The sequence below is a fragment of the Carassius carassius genome, unplaced genomic scaffold, assembly GCF_963082965.1.
Source record: "Carassius carassius unplaced genomic scaffold, fCarCar2.1 SCAFFOLD_85, whole genome shotgun sequence".
NCBI lineage: Eukaryota > Metazoa > Chordata > Actinopteri > Cypriniformes > Cyprinidae > Carassius > Carassius carassius.
Genome location: NW_026775108.1, coordinates 185,001 through 205,000, shown reverse-complemented (window position 1 = coordinate 205,000; position 20,000 = coordinate 185,001). Strand labels below are relative to the sequence as shown.

The following is a 20,000-nucleotide window of genomic DNA, read 5'->3' as shown; positions in this document are numbered from 1 at the left end:
ATTTCTGAGATATTATTTTATATCTGTCAAACCAAGAACACATCCGTTCTTCATATTTGATTGGATTTCACTTCAGTTTCTTTTCAGGTGAAAAAGGAACAGAATTCTAATAGTTCTAAAATTAAACATTAATCATAAACATGATATTGGTGTTTATACATTCGAACTCTACTGAAAGACTGTTTTGAAAGATTTTGTGTTTCATACGCAGTGTTTGGAAGTAACTAGTTACATGTAACTAAATTACATAAATTAATTGCATAATAAACGTAACTGAGAAAAAGTGTGTAATTAAATTACAGTTATGAAAATGTTAACAATCTGTACAAATAGGGTTACATCTGAATAGTTTTTTCACAAACACCCACATAGATGTCATTGATTTCTTACACAAACTGCTCTAGTGTTTCAGGAGTTTAGGACACAGAAAATAACACATGCTTATTCAATAACTATTCTGTTTATATCTTTATGTATATTCCTTTTTTTCCAAGGCGTTGTTAGATGCCAGTGTTTCCAGTCATAGCAGTGCAAATATTTTATTTAAAAATATCTACAAATATCATAACTACAAAACATTTTCTTGTTGAGGTTTAACACCTCAGAATGATCTCAAAGTAAATAGAGATGCTAAATCTGAATTTGTGTTGGCTGTGTTTTAAAATTTAATAATTGTAATCTTAGTTCAAACGATGAACGATTCTGAAAGTTACTGTAAGGTTAGGGCTTACATGTTTGGAAATCATCAACAGTTGGAAACCTGTAGAAAAATGTAGAAAAGTAATCAAATGTAAACAGATACAGTACTTTTAATAAAGTGATTGAAATAGTTACAGTACTTTTTTAAATATGATAGCTATTTCTAATGTCCAAAGTGCCCTTCCCAGCACTGCTCATGTGTTATATTTCTGGAAAGGATGGGTTTCCTGCATGGAGCAGAACTTCCAGAATCAGCAGGAGTTTCTGCGTCTCGTCATGTGTCTGAGATTGGTCTGTGTCTGAGTAATCACACAGCCATCAGTGTCCATCTGAGTCCAGACTGAGGTGTGATGGTGAAGACATGATCAGAGTGATTCCTGGCTGGTTTTGACATGTTTCCGCTGGTCTCCAGTGGTTTATTGCAGTCGCGTCCTGCACGAAATGCTCTTCTTCTGATGGATCTCGGCCCGTGAGGCATCATCAGTGACGTTATGAAGAGAAAAATCTCCACTCGCTGACACATTATGAACAATTCAGAAGAATATGGTTGTATTTGTTCATTGGCCCGCCGTACAGCGCACAAATACTGATGTGTATGTGTGTGTGTGTGTGTGTGTGTGTGTGTGTGAGTGAGTGTGACGTCAGTCCGTGTCTGTATAAAGTCTGTGTTACTGATTAAGCTCTGATGAGGAACATGAGTCACACTCAGCTCAGCTCAATTCTCCAGTTCAGATGTAGTCTTGCTTAGGTGGACATCGATTCAATTTGATCAACTCGATTCTTATTGATTCCCAATTTGGATTCCAATGTGGTTAAAAACAATCAAGTCAAATATGTAGATATAAATCTGTCCAGCCAGTCGTGGTCCAGAGATGCTGTCAGGTCTCTGTGGCTGATTCTGGTGTTTCTCTGTGAATCTGTGCTCGTTTCTTCCTCTGGCTTCGGTCAGTGCAGGTATTTCTGCTCATTAATACTCGTATTCACCCACAATCTCATAAACGTCCTAAAGCTCCTCCAGCACTTCCAGGAATGTGTGGTCATCTTTCTAAATATTGTTGTTTCTCATGCAACATCATATTTACTCTTCTTTTTTTAGGATAATGAAAAATCATGATCTCTGTGCTTCAGAAATGCCCCGAGGTCACATGGAGAGTGTTGTTTGGCTCGCCATCATGTTGCTCCAGAGTCACACTCTTTCTCTTCTTTAAGAGACGATCAGCAGGAGTCTGATGTATACTTCAGGGTGCTTCACGTCTGCTGATGTCATCTGATGCTTTCGAGAGCAACAGAAATCTTTTTTACAACTTTTGTTTCAGTTGTTCTGATGGATCTGAATGTAATGTTTATCTAAAGTGATCGGGATGCTGTGTGTGTTTTCACGAGCTTCAGTTCATCATCACCATTCACCTACACGGTTGCTTTCTTGGTTTTGAACAGCAGAATTACTATTTAAAGTGAGCATATACAAAAATGTGAATATCATGGAAAAGTTCTTTATTTTTTGTAATTTAATTCAAAAAAGCAAAGTTTCTTATATTCTAGATTCAAACTGAAACATTTATGAATGACTGCTTCAGCGTGGCGTGGAGGCGATCAGTCTGAGACACTGCTGAGGTGTTCCTGAAGCCCAGGTCTGATAGCAGTCTTCAGTTCCTCTCTATTGTTAGTTAGATGTTACTTCTCTTCCTCTTCACACTTGCCCATAGATTCTCTGTTAGCTTCAGGTTCGGTGAGTTTGCTGGAAATCAGTGGGTGGGTGTTTTTTGTAACAGTCCAAACACATCAAATAAAGCACGTGAATTCATAATAAAATGAATAATAAATAAAATAATAAAAACAGACATTTTTATATCAGACAAATATCCATATTTCAAAGATGATGAACACTTTTCTCTCACTTGCAGTATCTGTCACATTCCGGAGTCTTGTGAGACACGTTTCATAATGAATGAACACGCTTTCTTTGATGTGTTTTGGACTGTTACAAAAACACCCACCCACTGCAATGATAAAGCTTTAACTCAGACTGGATTCATCTGAGAGAAGAAAGTCACACACCTAGGACACCTCGAGGGTGAGGAAAACACTGTGTCTTCAGTTTCAGATGTAGATGATGGGTTAGGGTCAGTTACTCTATCCCTGACCGACCCTGATGACGTGTTTCAGCTCATCATGCGGTCACTCGTCTGTGTCTCGTCTCGTTGTAGATGTTTGACCGGCTCTTCTGCTCCCGTGAGTCTATCACCTCGTCTCTTTGTTTGTCACTTCCGCTGCTCTGACGCTGAAGCTAATGGCATTTTAAATTGTCCTGGAAAGGAAGATGATGAAATTGTGGATTACGTGTGAGCAGAAATCAGACAGACGCTTCTCAGTCCATTCCACGGTTTGTACTTCAGTACCAAATTTAACATCTGTTCACATTATTCTTTTAAACCAAAAGAGAAAGAAAGCTCAGTGACGTCCATCAGTCCAGATTTCAGCATGCTTTTTAAAATCGGAGAGAACAGAAGTGATTTTTATATATTTGTTGTACTTGATATAAACATCTGTTGGAATGCTGTTTCTCCGTTCTGTTCCCGTGAGAGTCGATCAAGGTTGTGTTTTATCATGTAAACACAGACCGTGTTCAGTCTGGTCATCAGGTCCGGGTCACAGTTAACAATCTTCACGTTTCTTTTCAGGGAAAGGTCACTTCATCACCTCTGCGTCGCTCTCTGGTCCTTCTCAACATCTCACCGAATCTACGTTTATCCTTGGATTGATAGAGCAGAGTCATGAAGCATCTTTGACGCTCATCAGTGGAGCTTCTGCTTTAGTTAATTAATGAAGATGTTAGCCAGCGCTGGAACACACAGTTATGAACCTGGTTCTGGAGAGAGATTTTATCTGTGAGCAGAAGCATTCATAAATATTCAGGCATGACATGTTCTGTGAAATGGAAATCACCGTATGTTTATTCCTCACTCATACTGCTGCTTTCTGTGAACTGTAGTGAAACGAGCATCTCTTGAGATAAACACTGGACATTCAGATGCGCTTGAAATCTCGACGTCCATTCGAACCCGTTCTCTACGTTTACGTGACACTAAATAATCAGATTGATCACTCAGCTGGACTTATTATGTTATTAATAATTATGGTAAGACTTGAGTCTGACTATTTTCATAATCAGATTTCAAAAATATATTTATGCATGTGTTTATGTCTCACGTCTTATGAAATATTCTGGAGATGGAACAGTTACTAAATATTTGCACAAAAAAAAGTTCTTCTGATTGTAAGTCAGAAGTAATAATTGTAAAATTAGTTTGACATTATTATTATTATTATTATTGTGTTAGCAGGACAAACGTCAGTTTTTTCTCAGTTACTCTGTTGACAGTGTCTCGTGGATTTCTCCGGTCTGTGCACGTGCTGAAGTTTGGTTCTGAATACATATATGCACATGTAATATATGTAATGCACATGTAATAGAATATGTGAATCTGAATGAAACATTTAGGGTTTATATAGACAGAAGTTTCTAAATCAGAAATCAGACCGGATTTATTCTGCTTGAGAGAAACCAGGCGCGAGCTCTTTCAGCTCAGATGAGATGAGACACACTCACACTATTAGTTTGATTAGCACTTATCCATCTGATTGGTTAAAGATTGTTAATACTTTTGTGTTTCTAAATGGGAAAATGTGACTGGACCCTGGGGGTGGCTGGGTTATCGTTGACTTCTCCTCATTAACTAATTTTATTCCTGGTAATTTACATCATTTTGTATGCTGAGCTTTTACATCATCATCGTCATTAAAACACCCGGCGAGTGTGAAATCAGGAAACTTGTAATCTGTCACAGCACGTCTGCTTCTGGCTTTTAATAATCATAATTAATGCTTCTTAAAGAATCTCCATGAAAAGTCGTGTCAGAGAACTTCCGCTTGTAGACAGGAAGTGGCTTTCAAAACTGACCTGGAGACAAAACATGGAAATGTGAGATGTTAACAGACCACATACATATGCAGTTATGTTAATGAGAGCTGCTGAATAATTAACTAAACGTGTACTCATTTGAATATTGTCTGTGACAGATAAGAGCTCTGCAGCCGGTCTCATGCTTCATCGTCAGGAAGAGCAAAACACCGTCAGCTGTGTGTGTGTGTGTGTGTGTTACTGATTGTGTGTGTGTGTGTGTGTGTGACGTCAATCCGTGTCTGTATAAAGTCTGTGTGAACTGATGGAGAATCATCAGAAAGCTGCTCGAGGAACTCGCAGTGTTTTCTCATAAGCTCGTGTTAATGATGTGTGTGAAGATGTGTGGCGTGTTCTCTGCACTTCTGCTGGTGTGTGTGTGTGTGCGCGGGAGCGTGGATTTACCGAGAGATTTTGGAGTGAAACTCTGTGGCCGGGAGTTCATCAGAGCTGTGATCTTCACCTGTGGAGGCTCCCGGTTGAGGAGGAGCGCCTCTCAGCCCGGTACTGCTTGCCTTCATCACCATCATCATCATCACCTTTAGCATCATCATCATCATCAACCCCACCTTTATCATCACCATCATCATCATCACCTTTAGCATCATCATCACCTTTAGCATCATCATCATCAACCCCACCTTCCCCATCATCATCACTATCATCACCTTCATCATCATCACCATCCTCACCTTCACCATCATCATCACCTTTAGCATCATCACCTTCACAACTATCATCATCACCATCCTCACCTTCACCATCATCATCATCATCCTCACCTTCACTTTCATCATCACCATCCTCACCTTCACCATCATCATCATCACCTTCGTCACTATCATCATCACCACCTTCACCATCATCATCATCACATTCACCATCATCATCATCACCTACACCACCATCATCACCATCCTCACTTTCACCATCATCATCACTATCATCATCACCACCTTCACCATCATCATCACCATAATCACCTTCATCACTGTCATCATCACCACCTTCACCATCATCGTCATCATCATCATCATCGTCATCATCATCACCTTCAGCATAATCACCTTCATCATCACCATCATCATCACCTTCATCACTATCATCATATCACCATCATCACCTTCATCAACATCATTACAACCTTCACTATCATCATCATCACCTTCATCACTATCATCATCACCAACTTCACCATCATCATCACCATCCTCACCTTCACCATTATCATCATCACCTTTAGCATCATCATCATCATCATCATCATCATCACCTTTAGCATCATCATCACCTTCACCACCATCATCATCACCATCCTCACCTTCACATCATCATCACCTTCATTACCATCCTCTCCTTCACTATCATCATCCTCACCTTCACCATCATCATCACCATCCTCACCGTCACCATCATCATCACCATCCTCACCTTCACCATCATCATTATAACCTTCATCGCTATCATCATCACCACCTTCACCTTCATCATCATCATTACCACCTTCACCATCATCCTCCTCACTTTCACCATCATTATCATCACCTTCATCATTATCATCATCACCACCTTCACCATTATCATCACCATCCTCACCTTCACCATCATCATCACCATCCTCACCTTCACCATCATCATCATCACCTTCATCACCATCCTCACCTTCACCATCATCACCTTCATCACCATCCTCTCCTTCACTATCATCATCACCACCTTCACCTTCATCATCATCATTACCACCTTCACCATCATCCTCCTCACTTTCACCATCATTATCATCACCTTCATCATTATCATCATCACCACCTTCACCATTATCATCACCATCCTCACCTTCACCATCATCATCACCATCCTCACCTTCACCATCATCATCATCACCTTCATCACCATCCTCTCCTTCACCATCATCCTCACCTTCACCATCATCACCTTCATCACCATCCTCTCCTTCACTATCATCATCACCACCTTCACCATCATCATCACCATCCTCACCGTCACCATCATCATCACCATCCTCACTTTCACCATCATCATCACCATCCTCACCTTCACCATCATCACCTTCATCGCTATCATCACCATCTTCACCATCATTACCACCTTCACCATCATCATCCTCACCTTCACCATCATCATTATCATCACCATCCCCACCTTCACCATCCTCTCCTTCACCATCATCACCATCCTCTCCTTCACGATCATCATCACCACCTTCACCATCATCATCACCATCCTCATCATCACCATCCTCACCTTCACCATCATCACCATCACCTCCTTCACCATCATCCTCACCTTCACTATCACCACCTTCATCACCATCCTCTCCTTCACTATCATCATCACCACCTTCACCATCATCACCATCCTCACCGTCACCATCATCATCACCTTCATCATCATTAATTTATAGTTACAGTCATCTTCCTGCCGACCAGGGTTATTATAATCTTACAAAAACTAAAAAACTTTTTCTGAGATATATATAAAAACAATACATATTTTACATAAAAATATTTTAAACATATTTTATTTCAGCTAAGCAACATTTCTTTTTTGCATTCAGTTTAGTGATGTTCTACGAATTACTCAAACTTGAAATTAATGGAAAAAATAGAAACTATATAGACAATTTATAAAACGAATAAAAATGACAAAAAAAACAGAATAACTAAAATGTTAAAATGGAAATGGAAAGACAAAAATAAAAACTCATTTAGAAATGTTATAAAACTAAATTAGTATCTCAGTGATACTGAAGTAACAGCATGCTATAAAACCACCACAGTGTATACTTACACTTCATCATCTTCATCATCATCAACAATAATAACTGTTTATTTAGAACCAATTAAAAAGAGGAGCGATGTGAAGTCCTGGCTTATTTAAATATTTCAATGTGCATTTATTACAAGGAAAAAATCCAATAACAGAATTTATAGAAATGATTTGTTTGCTCGTCAGTCTGTATTTCAGATGTAGCCTAATTTATGGATGAAAGTGCAACAATATGAATTATAATACAAGACAAATCTGTAAATGAAAATAATGTCAGGAATTAGCTACTTGTGTCACTATTTACAGCTGTTTGATTAGAAAATCTCAATGTGAATATAATACATCACTTATTAAACAGAGTAATCTCATATCATAAATGATATATGTGTCAATCATCAAAGTGAAGCATGATGGGAAGTGTGTTTGTGTGTCACAGGTCAGCTGCTGCTGGACAGAGATGAAGAGCTCAGCCCGTCTCTCTCAGATCTGCTGTCCATTCTGAGCGATGCACACCCCGGCGACCGGAAGAGAGACCCCGGCGACCGGAGGAGGCGGAACTTCTCCATGGGACTGGCGGGAATGTGCTGCCATCAGGGCTGCACCAAGAATGACATCAGCCTCCTGTGCTGAGACTCACTGATGATGATGATGAAGGACTCACTGATGAAGAACTGAACTGTTTGATTATCCCAGTGCTTCAGATGTATTTATTTATTTCACATCTGTTCATATGATCACACTAATAAACATCAAATTGTTTGCAACTTCCATATTACTGACTAATAATTTGTTCATAAACCCAAACGAATAAAGGCTGCTGTGAGTGATTTCCTCTGGTAAAACCTCCTCAAGTTACAGATGAATCAGTGAACCATTCTTCATTCTTCAGAGGTTCTGTATGAGCACTGATGAAGAACGTTTAACCTTTTGATTAAAAGTGGAAAAACATTCTTTAAATTGTTAAAATGTTCACACAAATCCGTGATCCTGACATTTCAGATGTTCAGAGTCAGATTTTCCCTTCACAGTTTACTGTGCATGTGCACATCAATACTGCATCATTTTCTCATGCTGAACAACGATAATTAGTGTACTTGCATTAGTTCACCCAAAAATGAAACTTCTGTCTTTAATTACTCCCTCCGTGAGACCTTCGTTCATCTTCAGAACACACATGAAGATAGTTCTGATCAAATCTGAGAGTTCTCTGATAGCAACGACACTGAAATGTTCCCAGACCCAGAAACACAGCAAGAACATCTGTAAAATAGTCCATGTGTCATCAGTGGTTCAACTGAAGTTGTGAGAACACTAACTGTACGCAGAGAAAACAATAACAACATAATTTGTATCTGTGAGGATTTCCAGTCAGGATTTAGACCGTATCATAGTACTGAGACTGCTCTTCTTAGAGTTACAAATGATCTGCTCTTATCATCTGATCGTGGGTGTATCTCTCTATTAGTTTTATTGGATCTTAGTGCTGCGTTTGACACAATTGACCACAACATTCTTTTGATACAACATTGATATAAAAAACTGGATGACGAGTAATTTCTTACTGCTAAATTCTGAAAAAACAGAGGTGTTAATTATAGGACCTAAAAACTCTGCTTGTAATAACCTAGAACACTGTCTAAGACTTGATGGTTGCTCTGTCAATTCTTCATCATCAGTTAGGAACCTAGGTGTGCTACTTGATCGCAATCTTTCGTTTCCGGTGCTGCTGGTCTGAATCATAGACAGTAAAAGAAATGACGTTACGAAGCTTTTGAATGTTTTCAGCTGCACGTGGAGGATGACGTCATAGAACGACCGTACACAGCCACGCGTGGAGTTTGAGAAGGTAAGACGCAGCTGCTGCACTTTTACGTTTACATTTAACAGACGCTTTTATCCAAAGGTTTATGTCCTTTTTAACTTTTGTCACAGACTGGCCGCTATTAACGCGTTCATTAATCACTAAATTCAAACCCGAGTAAATTTGCGCTTATTTTAATCTGGCGCCAACCCGACTCGCTTGCGGTTGCAGTTTATATATTTATTTATTTAATAGACCAAAGTCAGACGTTTAAATACGTGTGAAAACTAAATATACACTGATATATGAAAGCGCGAATAATCGTAACCTAAGTTTATTCACGTTCCGTTCTCATTTAACTTCCGTTCATCTGTAGTTCGGTTTGAACCAGGGGGGCAGGGTTTCATATTGTTTTGAAGCAGCCCTGTGCGCCGCCATTGGCTAGCGGACCCCCACCTGCTGTTAGCATTCCATTGACTCCCATTCATTTTGGCGTCACTTTGACAGCGAATAACTTTACATCTGAGGCGTTGAAAGACTCCATTTGTCCATTAATTATTTATAAAGAAACACGAAAATGTATAAAAGGCTCCATTACCTTGTATCTTACGTTATGGTCCCGTAGAAGCAGTTTTTGTAAAAAAAAAAAAAAATAGGCTAACGATTGCGTCATAACCAGCGACTCTCTGTCGCACAGTAGAGAAATTACCGTTTGGACAGGAGGAGAAGCTCGCAGTTAATCTTTTACTGTCTATGAGGCTATCGGGGGGGGGGACGTGGAGGCATAAAGTCAAGGGAGATAATTAGTCCGAATACTTACCAAAATTTGCTCCTGTTCACGCTTGCCTTCTCTGGAAGATTCAGTGGGTGATTCAGATTTCTCTTGGCACAGCGATTAGAAGACTTACAGGTTGCTCACGTGACATCTACGTCATCAAGCTCTGTTTGAGTCTGCGCAGTACGCTCGACCCCCAGGAAGTGCGTGCTTCTAATTGACTTCACTTGTCTCCGTTGAATCCAATGGGGTCGCTGTGTCCGTTTCTTTTACTGTCTATGGTTTGAACATTAGAATTATCTAGAGATGACAAGAATCAGTTCAGTTCATTTCAGTTCTCGAATCAGAATAAAATACATACACAGACAATAAATTAAACATGTTATTATTTGCAAAATGTTTTTATTTACTTGGTTTTATAGAAAAAAGCAAACATTGCTTGCATGTCTTTGGAACATCTTTAACATTCAGTAAACCGGTTTACCTCAAAAATATAAAGAATAATAAAAAAACAATCATTTAGTGCGTTCACACTGATTGAGTTAAAGAGTCTGTAGCTGAATCTGTGTTTGAGATGAAGATTGAGATGAAGATGATGTCGTGGTGCTTCTCTGTTAGGGTGGAATCTCATCTATAATCCTTTAAATAAAATGATTGTGATCAGGAGCATCTGATTGAGATCTTCTGGTGATAAACACAGCACAGACTTCAGGATCTGGATTCAGGACACAAATATATCTACAAACATCCCACTCAATTTGAGACTCGTTAACTTCATTCATCATTATTACTGTACACAAACCTGTCTTTTAAAGAGACTTCAGGCTAATGATCTTCTGTCTCGGACTGAACACAGAAGGGTTTGATCTTCTGAGGGACATTCAGCTCATCCTGGGTTTCCAAATGTCAATGTCAATGTCACCTTTATTTATATAGCGCTTTAAACAAAATACATTGCGTCAAAGCAACTGAACAACATTAATTAGGAAAACAGTGTCAATAATGCAAAATGATAGTTAAAGGCAGTTCATCATTGAATTCAGTGATGTCATCTCTGTTCAGTTAAATAGTGTCTGTGCATTTATTTGCAATCAAGTCAATGATATCGCTGTAGATGAAGTGACCCCAACTAAGCAAGCCAGAGGCGACAGCGGGAAGGAACCGAAACTCCATCGGTGACAGAATGGAGAAAAAAACCTTGGGAGAAACCAGGCTCAGTTGGGGGGCCAGTTCTCCTCTGACCAGACGAAACCAGTAGTTCAATTCCAGACTGCAGCAAAGTCAGATTGTGCAGAAGAATCATATTAGTATGTTATGTGTATGCCAGGTTAAAGAGATGGGTCTTTAATCTAGATTTAAACTGCAAGAGTGTGTCTGCCTCCCGAACAATGTTAGGTAGGTTATTCCAGAGTTTAGGCGCCAAATAGGAAAAGGATCTGCCGCCCGCAGTTGATTTTGATATTCTAGGTATTATCAAATTGCCTGAGTTTTGAGAACGTAGCGGACGTAGAGGATTATAATGTAAAAGGAGCTCATTCAAATACTGAGGTGCTAAACCATTCAGGGCTTTATAAGTAATAAGCAATATTTTAAAATCTATGCGATGCTTGATAGGGAGCCAGTGCAGTGTTGACAGGACCGGGCTAATATGGTCATACTTCCTGGTTCTAGTAAGAACTCTTGCTGCTGCATTTTGGACTAGCTGTAGTTTGTTTACTAAGCGTGCAGAACAACCACCCAATAAAGCATTACAATAATCTAACCTTGAGGTCATAAATGCATGGATTAACATTTCAGAATTTGACATTGAGAGCATATGCCGTAATTTAGATATATATTTGAGATGGAAAAATGCAGTTTTACAAATGCTAGAAACGTGGCTTTCTAAGGAAAGATTGCGATCAAATAGCACACCTAGGTTCCTAACTGATGACGAAGAATTGACAGAGCAACCATCAAGTCTTAGACAGTGTTCTAGGTTATTACAAGCAGAGTTTTTAGGTCCTATAATTAACACCTCTGTTTTTTCAGAATTTAGCAGTAAGAAATTACTCGTCATCCAGTTTTTTATATCGACTATGCAATCCATTAGTTTTTCAAATTGGTGTGTTTCACCGGGCTGCGAAGAAATATAGAGCTGAGTATCATCAGCATAACAGTGAAAGCTAACACCATGTTTCCTGATGATATCTCCCAAGGGTAACATATAAAGCGTGAAGAGTAGCGGCCCTAGTACTGAGCCTTGAGGTACTCCATACTGCACTTGTGATCGATAGGATACATCTTCATTCACTGCTACGAACTGATGGCGGTCATATAAGTACGATTTAAACCATGCTAATGCACTTCCACTGATGCCAACAAAGTGTTCAAGTCTATGCAAAAGAATGTTGTGGTCAATTGTGTCAAACGCAGCACTAAGATCCAATAAAACTAATAGAGAGATACACCCACGATCAGATGATAAGAGCAGATCATTTGTAACTCTAAGAAGAGCAGTCTCAGTACTATGATACGGTCTAAATCCTGACTGGAAATCCTCACATATACCATTTTTCTCTAAGAAGGAATATAATTGTGACGATACTACCTTTTCTAGTATCTTGGACAGAAAAGGGAGATTCGAGATTGGTCTATAATTAACTAGTTCTTTGGGGTCAAGTTGTGGTTTTTTGATGAGAGGCTTAATAACAGCCAGTTTGAAGGTTTTGGGGACATCTCCTAATGACAATGAGGAATTAATAATAGTCAGAAGAAGATCTATGACTTCTGGAAGCACCTCTTTTAGGAGCTTAGATGGTATAGGGTCTAACATACATGTTGTTGGTTTAGATGATTTAACAAGTTTATACAATTCTTCCTCTCCTATAGTAGAGAATGAGTGGAACTGTTCCTCAGGGGGACTATAGTGCCCTGTCTGATGTGATACTGTAGCTGACGGCTGAATGGTTGCAATTTTATCTCTAATAGTATCGATTTTAGAAGTAAAGTAGTTCATAAAGTCATTACTGCTGTGATTTTGGGCAATGTCAACACTTATTGAGGCTTTATTTTTCATTAATTTAGCCACTGTATTGAATAAATACCTGGGGTTATGTTTGTTTTCTTCTAAAAGAGAAGAAAAGTAATCGGATCTAGCAGTTTTTAATACTTTTCTGTAGGATATGTTACTTTCCTGCCAAGCAATACGAAATACCTCTAGTTTTGTTTTCCTCCAGCTGCGCTCCATTTTTCGGGCTGCTCTCTTTAGGGTGCGAGTATGCTCATTATACCATGGTGTCAAACTGTTTTCCTTAACCTTCCTTAAGCGTAAAGGAGCAACTTTATTTAAAGTGCTAGAAAAGAGAGAGTCCATAGTTTCTGTTACATCATCAAGTTGTTCTGAGGTTTTGGATATGCTAAGGAATTTGGATACATCAGGAAGATAACTTAAAAAGCAGTCTTTTGTGGTAGAAGTGATGGTTCTTCCATACTTGTAACAAGAAGTAGAATTTACAATTTTGGCTATATGAATTTTGCAAAGAACTAAATAATGATCTGAGATATCATCACTTGGCTGAATAATTTCAACACCATCAACATCAATTCCATGCGACAGTATTAAATCTAGAGTATGATTTCGACAATGAGTAGGTCCTGAAACGTGTTGTCTAACACCAATAGAGTTCAGAATGTCTATAAATGCTGATCCCAATGCATCGTTTTCATTATCAACATGGATATTAAAATCACCAACTATTAAAACTTTATCTGCAGCCAGAACTAACTCGGATGTAAAATCACCAAACTCTTTAATAAAGTCTGTATGGTGCCCTGGTGGCCTGTATACAGTAGCCAGTGCAAACATAACAGGGGATTTATCATTAACATTTGTTTCTCTGGATAATGTTATATGAAGTACCATTACTTCAAACGAGTTATACTTGTAGCCTGCCCTCTGAGAAATCCTGAAAACGTTGTTATAAATTGAAGCAACACCTCCCCCTTTGCCTTTTAGACGTGGCTCATGTTTATAACAGTAATCTTGGGGGGTGGACTCATTTAAAATAATGTAATCATCAGGTTTTAGCCAGGTTTCTGTCAAACAGAGTACATCTATATTATGATCAGTGATCATATTATTTACAAAAAGTGTTTTCGTAGAAAGGGATCTGATATTCAATAAGCCAAGCTTTATCATTTGTTTATCCATATTGCTTCTGTTTTTTATTTGTTGAACCTCAATTAAATTGTTAATCTTAACTTGGTTTGGACGTTTTTTGTATTTTCTAGTTCGGGGAACAGACACAGTCTCTATAGTGTGATATCTAGGTGAAAGAGTCTCTATGTGCTGAGAATTAACTGACCTCTGTGACGGGAGGCAGCTAGCAGACGGTCGGTTTAGCCAGTCTGTCTGCTTCCTGACCTAGGCCCCAGTTAGTCAAGTATAAACACTAAGACTATTTGCCATATTTCTAGAGAGAAGAGTGGCGCCACCCCAGGAGGGATGAAGACCATCTCTTTTAAACAGGTCAGGTCTGCCCCAAAAGCTCGCCCAATTGTCTATGAAACCTATGTTATTCTGTGGGCACCACTTAGACATCCAGCCATTGAGTGATGACGATCTGCTATGCATCTCATCACCACGGTAAGCAGGGAGGGGACCAGAGCATATTACAGTGTCTGACATCGTGCTTGCAAGTTCACACACCTCTTTAATGTTATTTTTAGTGATCTCCGACTGGCGAAGTCGAACATCATTAGCGCCGGCATGAATAACAATCTTACTGTATTTACGTTTAGCATTAGCCAGCACTTTTAAATTTGCCAAGATGTCAGGCGCTCTGGCTCCCGGTAAACATTTGACTATGGTGGCTGGTGTCTCCATATTCACGTTCCGTACAATAGAATCACCAATAACTAGAGCACTTTCATCAGGTTTCTCAGTGGGTGCATCACTGAGTGGGGAGAACCTGTTTAATGTTTTGATCGGAACAGAAGAGCGGTGTTTTGACCCACGACTACGCTGCCTCACCGTCACCCAGTTGCCCTGCTGCTGGGGCTCTGTTTCCGGAACCGAACAATGTACAGGAATCCCTGAGCTAGACGCATCCAAAGCCGTATCTAGAGCCCTAACATTCTTACTGTCCTCAATTAAAGTTTGGATGAGTGTCTCTAATTCTGAAATCTTCTCTGTTAGCCTAACTATTTCCCTGCATTTATCACATGTGAATCCCTCATCAGCGACAGAGATAGATAAACTGTACATGTGGCAAGAGGTGCAAGAAACAATGATAGGAGAAGCCATTACTCACCGTGCTTGATGAAATATTCTTACTGCGGTTGTTTGATGAACTTGTGAAAGACTGGAGCGAGGGAGAAGAGAAAAGAAAACAGCGATAGGTTCGAATGAAGACGCTAATGACAAGCTAACGAGTGCTAATGCTTTGCAGGTGTACTGCACTCACGGATATAAAATAAAAGTGAACGATCAAAGTTAATCTGATAAGATTGATCGATAATATCAGAAATATGGTGTGAATTAAGTTATATTTTATCACTTTAAAAAACAGAGAGTGATAGTAAGATAAAGATTCTAGAGAAAAAAATAAAATAAAAACCGCTACACGGAGCTACAATTTGCTACAGAAGGCCAACAGGAAGTAGAGAAAACACTGTCCAACAGCGACACCCCTGTCCAAACCATTCATGAAATAATGAAGACCGAAATACAACCCATCTGAAGATGAGCTCTTGTATTATTATATATTATATTATATTGTCTCTAGAATGACACGCTTGAGGAAGGGCTTTTTTTGTTCCAAATTTTTTTTTTTGGACTCCTTTTTAATAGAATTAATTACAATCATGAAACATATTTTTACATTAATTTATTCAAAGTTTAACAAAAATTAAATTTAGGACCCTATTAAATGCACCATATATTTTATAGTTACCAAATTCTGTGTTTCATCTAATTATTTGAATGCACCAAAGCCTTATGAAATGTTTTTCTCTCTTAGAAATTCTGTTATGCATTTAATTTTTTCAGGTAATCAACTGAAGGCATAAAACATTAATTTCAGTTCTCGTTTAATGTTTGAAAATTAAACATACTCTGTCTTTTGGCAAACAAAGTGGATTTCCTATTCAAATTTTTAAAAGTTAGAAATGTGTGATTTGTTCTTTAAAAAAACAATTTAATAGTAGCAGTTGTAGTAAGTACATTCTACTGAACAATATAAATGTATTTCTGTCACAATGTCGTCAAATTCAGTGTGTAGTAAACAAAACCGGTTCATTCACGCAGACACGATTCATATAGAAATAGTCTTTCTGTGGCTTAATATTTACAGATACTAGTCCATATCGCAAATTGGTAGAAACTGAATAACCTATTTTTGACACATTCATCTTAACTTTCATTCCGTGACGTTCCGTGTTATACCGTAAATTCCATTTTTATGACTGGATTCCGTGATTCCGTGTTTTCTACATCTGGACATCATAGAGCCCTCTTAAGGGCATCCTCATATTTCTGTTTCCTTGGCTCTTAAACCGTTTGAAACCCCTGATAAAGCAGAAGAACAAACGGAATCCCAGAATTCCCTGTCTCCGTGTGGAGCGTCGGGAGACTGATGTTGGATCAGATGCTCTGGATGGAGTCGAGTCTCTCGGTGAGATCTGTGAACGAGGGCCGATCGGCCGGCTCTGTGTCCCAGCAGTCCTTCATCAGCAGCTGGACCTGTCACACACACACACAGACGGGTCAGTCTCTCTCGACGCTCCGCTGGGATTCACTCCAGCGTCTGGCGCTCCTTACCTGCACAGGACAGCCCTCGGGAGCCGGCAGACGATAGCCTCGCTTCAGGAGATCGATCAGGTGATACACGATCATCAGACCCTGCTTGTCCTCGCCCATCTGCTCCAGAAACACCTGACACAAACACTCACGTTACCTTAGCATACCCTAACCAATGATTTCACAATATCTATCAAAAAGACAAATGAAGAATTGGAAGAAAATCTCAATGTTGTACATTGTAAAGTAAAATCATTTTGTCTAGTTCACTTTGAGAAGTCAGAATCAAGAGCTCCAACTCATGCTCTTAACGAAGACGACTGAAGACTTTAAATCAGACTCAAGTTTCAGTCTAAATTACATTCACACTGGTGTTTGAGAAACAAATTAGAACAGAATAATAGTAATAGTCATATAAAACACTCTAAGCACTCTCTGATGTGATGGTGTAATGATGTGATGATGTGATGTGATGATGTAATGATGTAATGATGAGATGATGTGATGTGATGATGTGATGATGAGATGGTGTAATGATGAGATGATGTGATGTGATGATGAGATGGTGTGATGATGTGATGTGATGATGTAATGATGATGTGATGTGATGATGAGATGATGTGATGATGAGATGGTGTAATGATGAGATGATGTGATGATGAGATGGTGTGATGATGTGATGTGATGAGATGATGTGATGATGAGATGGTGTAATGATGAGATGATGTGATGTGATGATGAGATGGTGTGATGATGTGATGTGATGGTGTAATGATGATGTGATGTGATGATGTGATGATGAGATGATGTGATGATGAGATGGTGTAATGATGAGATGATGTGATGATGAGATGGTGTGATGATGTGATGTGATGATGTAATGATGTAATGATGAGATGATGTGATGTGATGATGTGATGATGAGATGGTGTAATGATGAGATGATGTGATGTGATGATGAGATGGTGTGATGATGTGATGTGATGGTGTAATGGTGATGTGATGATGAGATGATGTGATGATGAGATGGTGTAATGATGAGATGATGTGATGATGAGATGGTGTGATGATGTGATGTGATGAGATGGTGTAATGATGAGATGTGATGATGTGATGATGAGATGGTGTAATGATGAGATGATGTGATGTGATGATGAGATGGTGTAATGATGAGATGATGTGATGTGATGATGTGATGATGAGATGGTGTAATGATGAGATGATGTGATGTGATGATGAGATGGTGTGATGATGTGATGTGATGGTGTAATGATGATGTGATGTGATGATGTGATGATGAGATGGTGTAATGATGAGATGATGTGATGAGATGATGTGATGTGATGATGAGATGGTGTAATGATGAGATGATGTGATGTGATGATGAGATGGTGTAATGATGAGATGATGTGATGTGATGATGAGATGGTGTAATGATGAGATGATGTGATGAGATGGTGTAATGATGAGATGATGTGATGATGCGATGTGATGAGATGGTGTAATGATGAGATGATGTGATGTGATGATGAGATGGTGTAATGATGAGATGATGTGATGATGTGATGATGAGATGGTGTAATGATGAGATGATGTGATGATGAGATGGTGTAATGATGAGATGATGTGATGATGAGATTATGTGATGATGTGATGTGATGATGAGATGGTGTAATGATGAGATGATGTGATGAGATGATGTGATGATGAGATGATGTGATGATGCGATGTGATGAGATGGTGTAATGATGAGATGATGTGATGTGATGATGAGATGGTGTAATGATGAGATGATGTGATGTGATGATGTGATGATGAGATGGTGTAATGATGAGATGATGTGATGTGATGATGAGATGGTGTGATGATGTGATGTGATGGTGTAATGATGATGTGATGTGATGATGTGATGATGAGATGGTGTAATGATGAGATGATGTGATGAGATGATGTGATGTGATGATGAGATGGTGTAATGATGAGATGATGTGATGTGATGATGAGATGGTGTAATGATGAGATGATGTGATGAGATGGTGTAATGATGAGATGATGTGATGATGCGATGTGATGAGATGGTGTAATGATGAGATGATGTGATGTGATGATGAGATGGTGTAATGATGAGATGATGTGATGTGATGATGTGATGATGAGATGGTGTAATGATGAGATGATGTGATGATGAGATGGTGTAATGATGAGATGATGTGATGATGAGATTATGTGATGATGTGATGTGATGATGAGATGGTGTAATGATGAGATGATGTGATGATGAGATGATGCGATGATGCGATGTGATGAGATGGTGTAATGATGAGATGATGTGATGTGATGATGAGATGGTGTAATGATGAGATGATGTGATGTGATGATGTGATGATGAGATGGTGTAATGATGAGATGATGTGATGATGAGATGGTGTAATGATGAGATGATGTGATGATGAGATTATGTGATGATGTGATGTGATGAGATGGTGTAATGATGAGATGATGTGATGATGAGATGATGTGATGTGATGAGATGGTGTAATGATGAGATGATGTGATGATGAGATGATGTGATGATGAGATTATGTGATGAGATGGTGTAATGATGAGATGATGTGATGATGAGATGATGTGATGATGAGATTATGTGATGAGATGGTGTAATGATGAGATGATGTGATGATGAGATGATGTGATGTGATGAGATGGTGTAATGATGAGATGATGTGATGATGTGATGATGAGATGATGTGATGTGATGATGAGATGGTGTAATGATGAGATGATGTGATGTGATGAGATGGTGTAATGATGAGATGATGTGATGTGATGATGAGATGGTGTAATGATGAGATGATGTGATGATGAGATGATGTGATGATGTGATGTGATGAGATGGTGTAATGATGAGATGATGTGATGATGAGATGATGTGATGATGCGATTTGATGAGATGGTGTAATGATGAGATGATGTGATGGTGTAATAATGAGATGATGTGATGTGATGATGAGATGGTGTAATGATGAGATGATGTGATGTGATGATGAGATGATGTGATGTGATGAGATGGTGTAATGATGAGATGATGTGATGATGAGATGGTGTGATGATGAGATGTGATGATGTGATGGTGTAATGATGAGATGATGTGATGTGATGATGAGATGGTGTGATGTGATGATGAGATGATGTG

General features: G+C 38.9%; 2 protein-coding genes and 1 long non-coding RNA gene across 3 annotated transcripts in view; 1 reads left to right on the top strand and 2 right to left on the bottom strand.

Annotated features, from left to right (window-relative positions):
- Nucleotides 1-4,989: 4,989 nt before the first annotated feature.
- Nucleotides 4,990-8,199, top strand: LOC132136746 (uncharacterized). Its single transcript, XM_059547370.1, has 4 exons — nt 4,990-5,138; nt 5,719-5,902; nt 6,214-7,111; nt 7,887-8,199. Exons 1-4 carry the CDS (start codon nt 4,990-4,992, stop codon nt 8,078-8,080), a joined length of 1,425 nt encoding a protein of 474 aa, XP_059403353.1. The 3' UTR covers nt 8,081-8,199.
- Nucleotides 8,200-10,414: 2,215 nt separating this feature from the next.
- On the bottom strand, nt 10,415-15,773 carry LOC132136742 (uncharacterized). The gene is made up of 3 exons (XR_009431544.1): nt 15,696-15,773; nt 10,823-10,917; nt 10,415-10,764 (listed from the first exon to the last, which is right to left on the bottom strand). It is a non-coding gene; the product is annotated as an uncharacterized LOC132136742 (long non-coding RNA).
- A 756-nt stretch (nt 15,774-16,529) lies between these two features.
- Nucleotides 16,530-20,000, bottom strand: part of LOC132136745 (tyrosine-protein kinase JAK2-like) — a 33,019-nt gene continuing 29,548 nt past the window's right edge. The window contains exons 23-24 of the mRNA XM_059547369.1: nt 16,829-16,942; nt 16,530-16,750 (exon numbers count right to left, since the gene is read on the bottom strand). Coding sequence (XP_059403352.1) covers nt 16,652-16,750; nt 16,829-16,942 — 213 coding nt within the window. The 3' untranslated portion in view covers nt 16,530-16,651. The remainder of the gene's footprint in view (nt 16,751-16,828; nt 16,943-20,000) is intronic.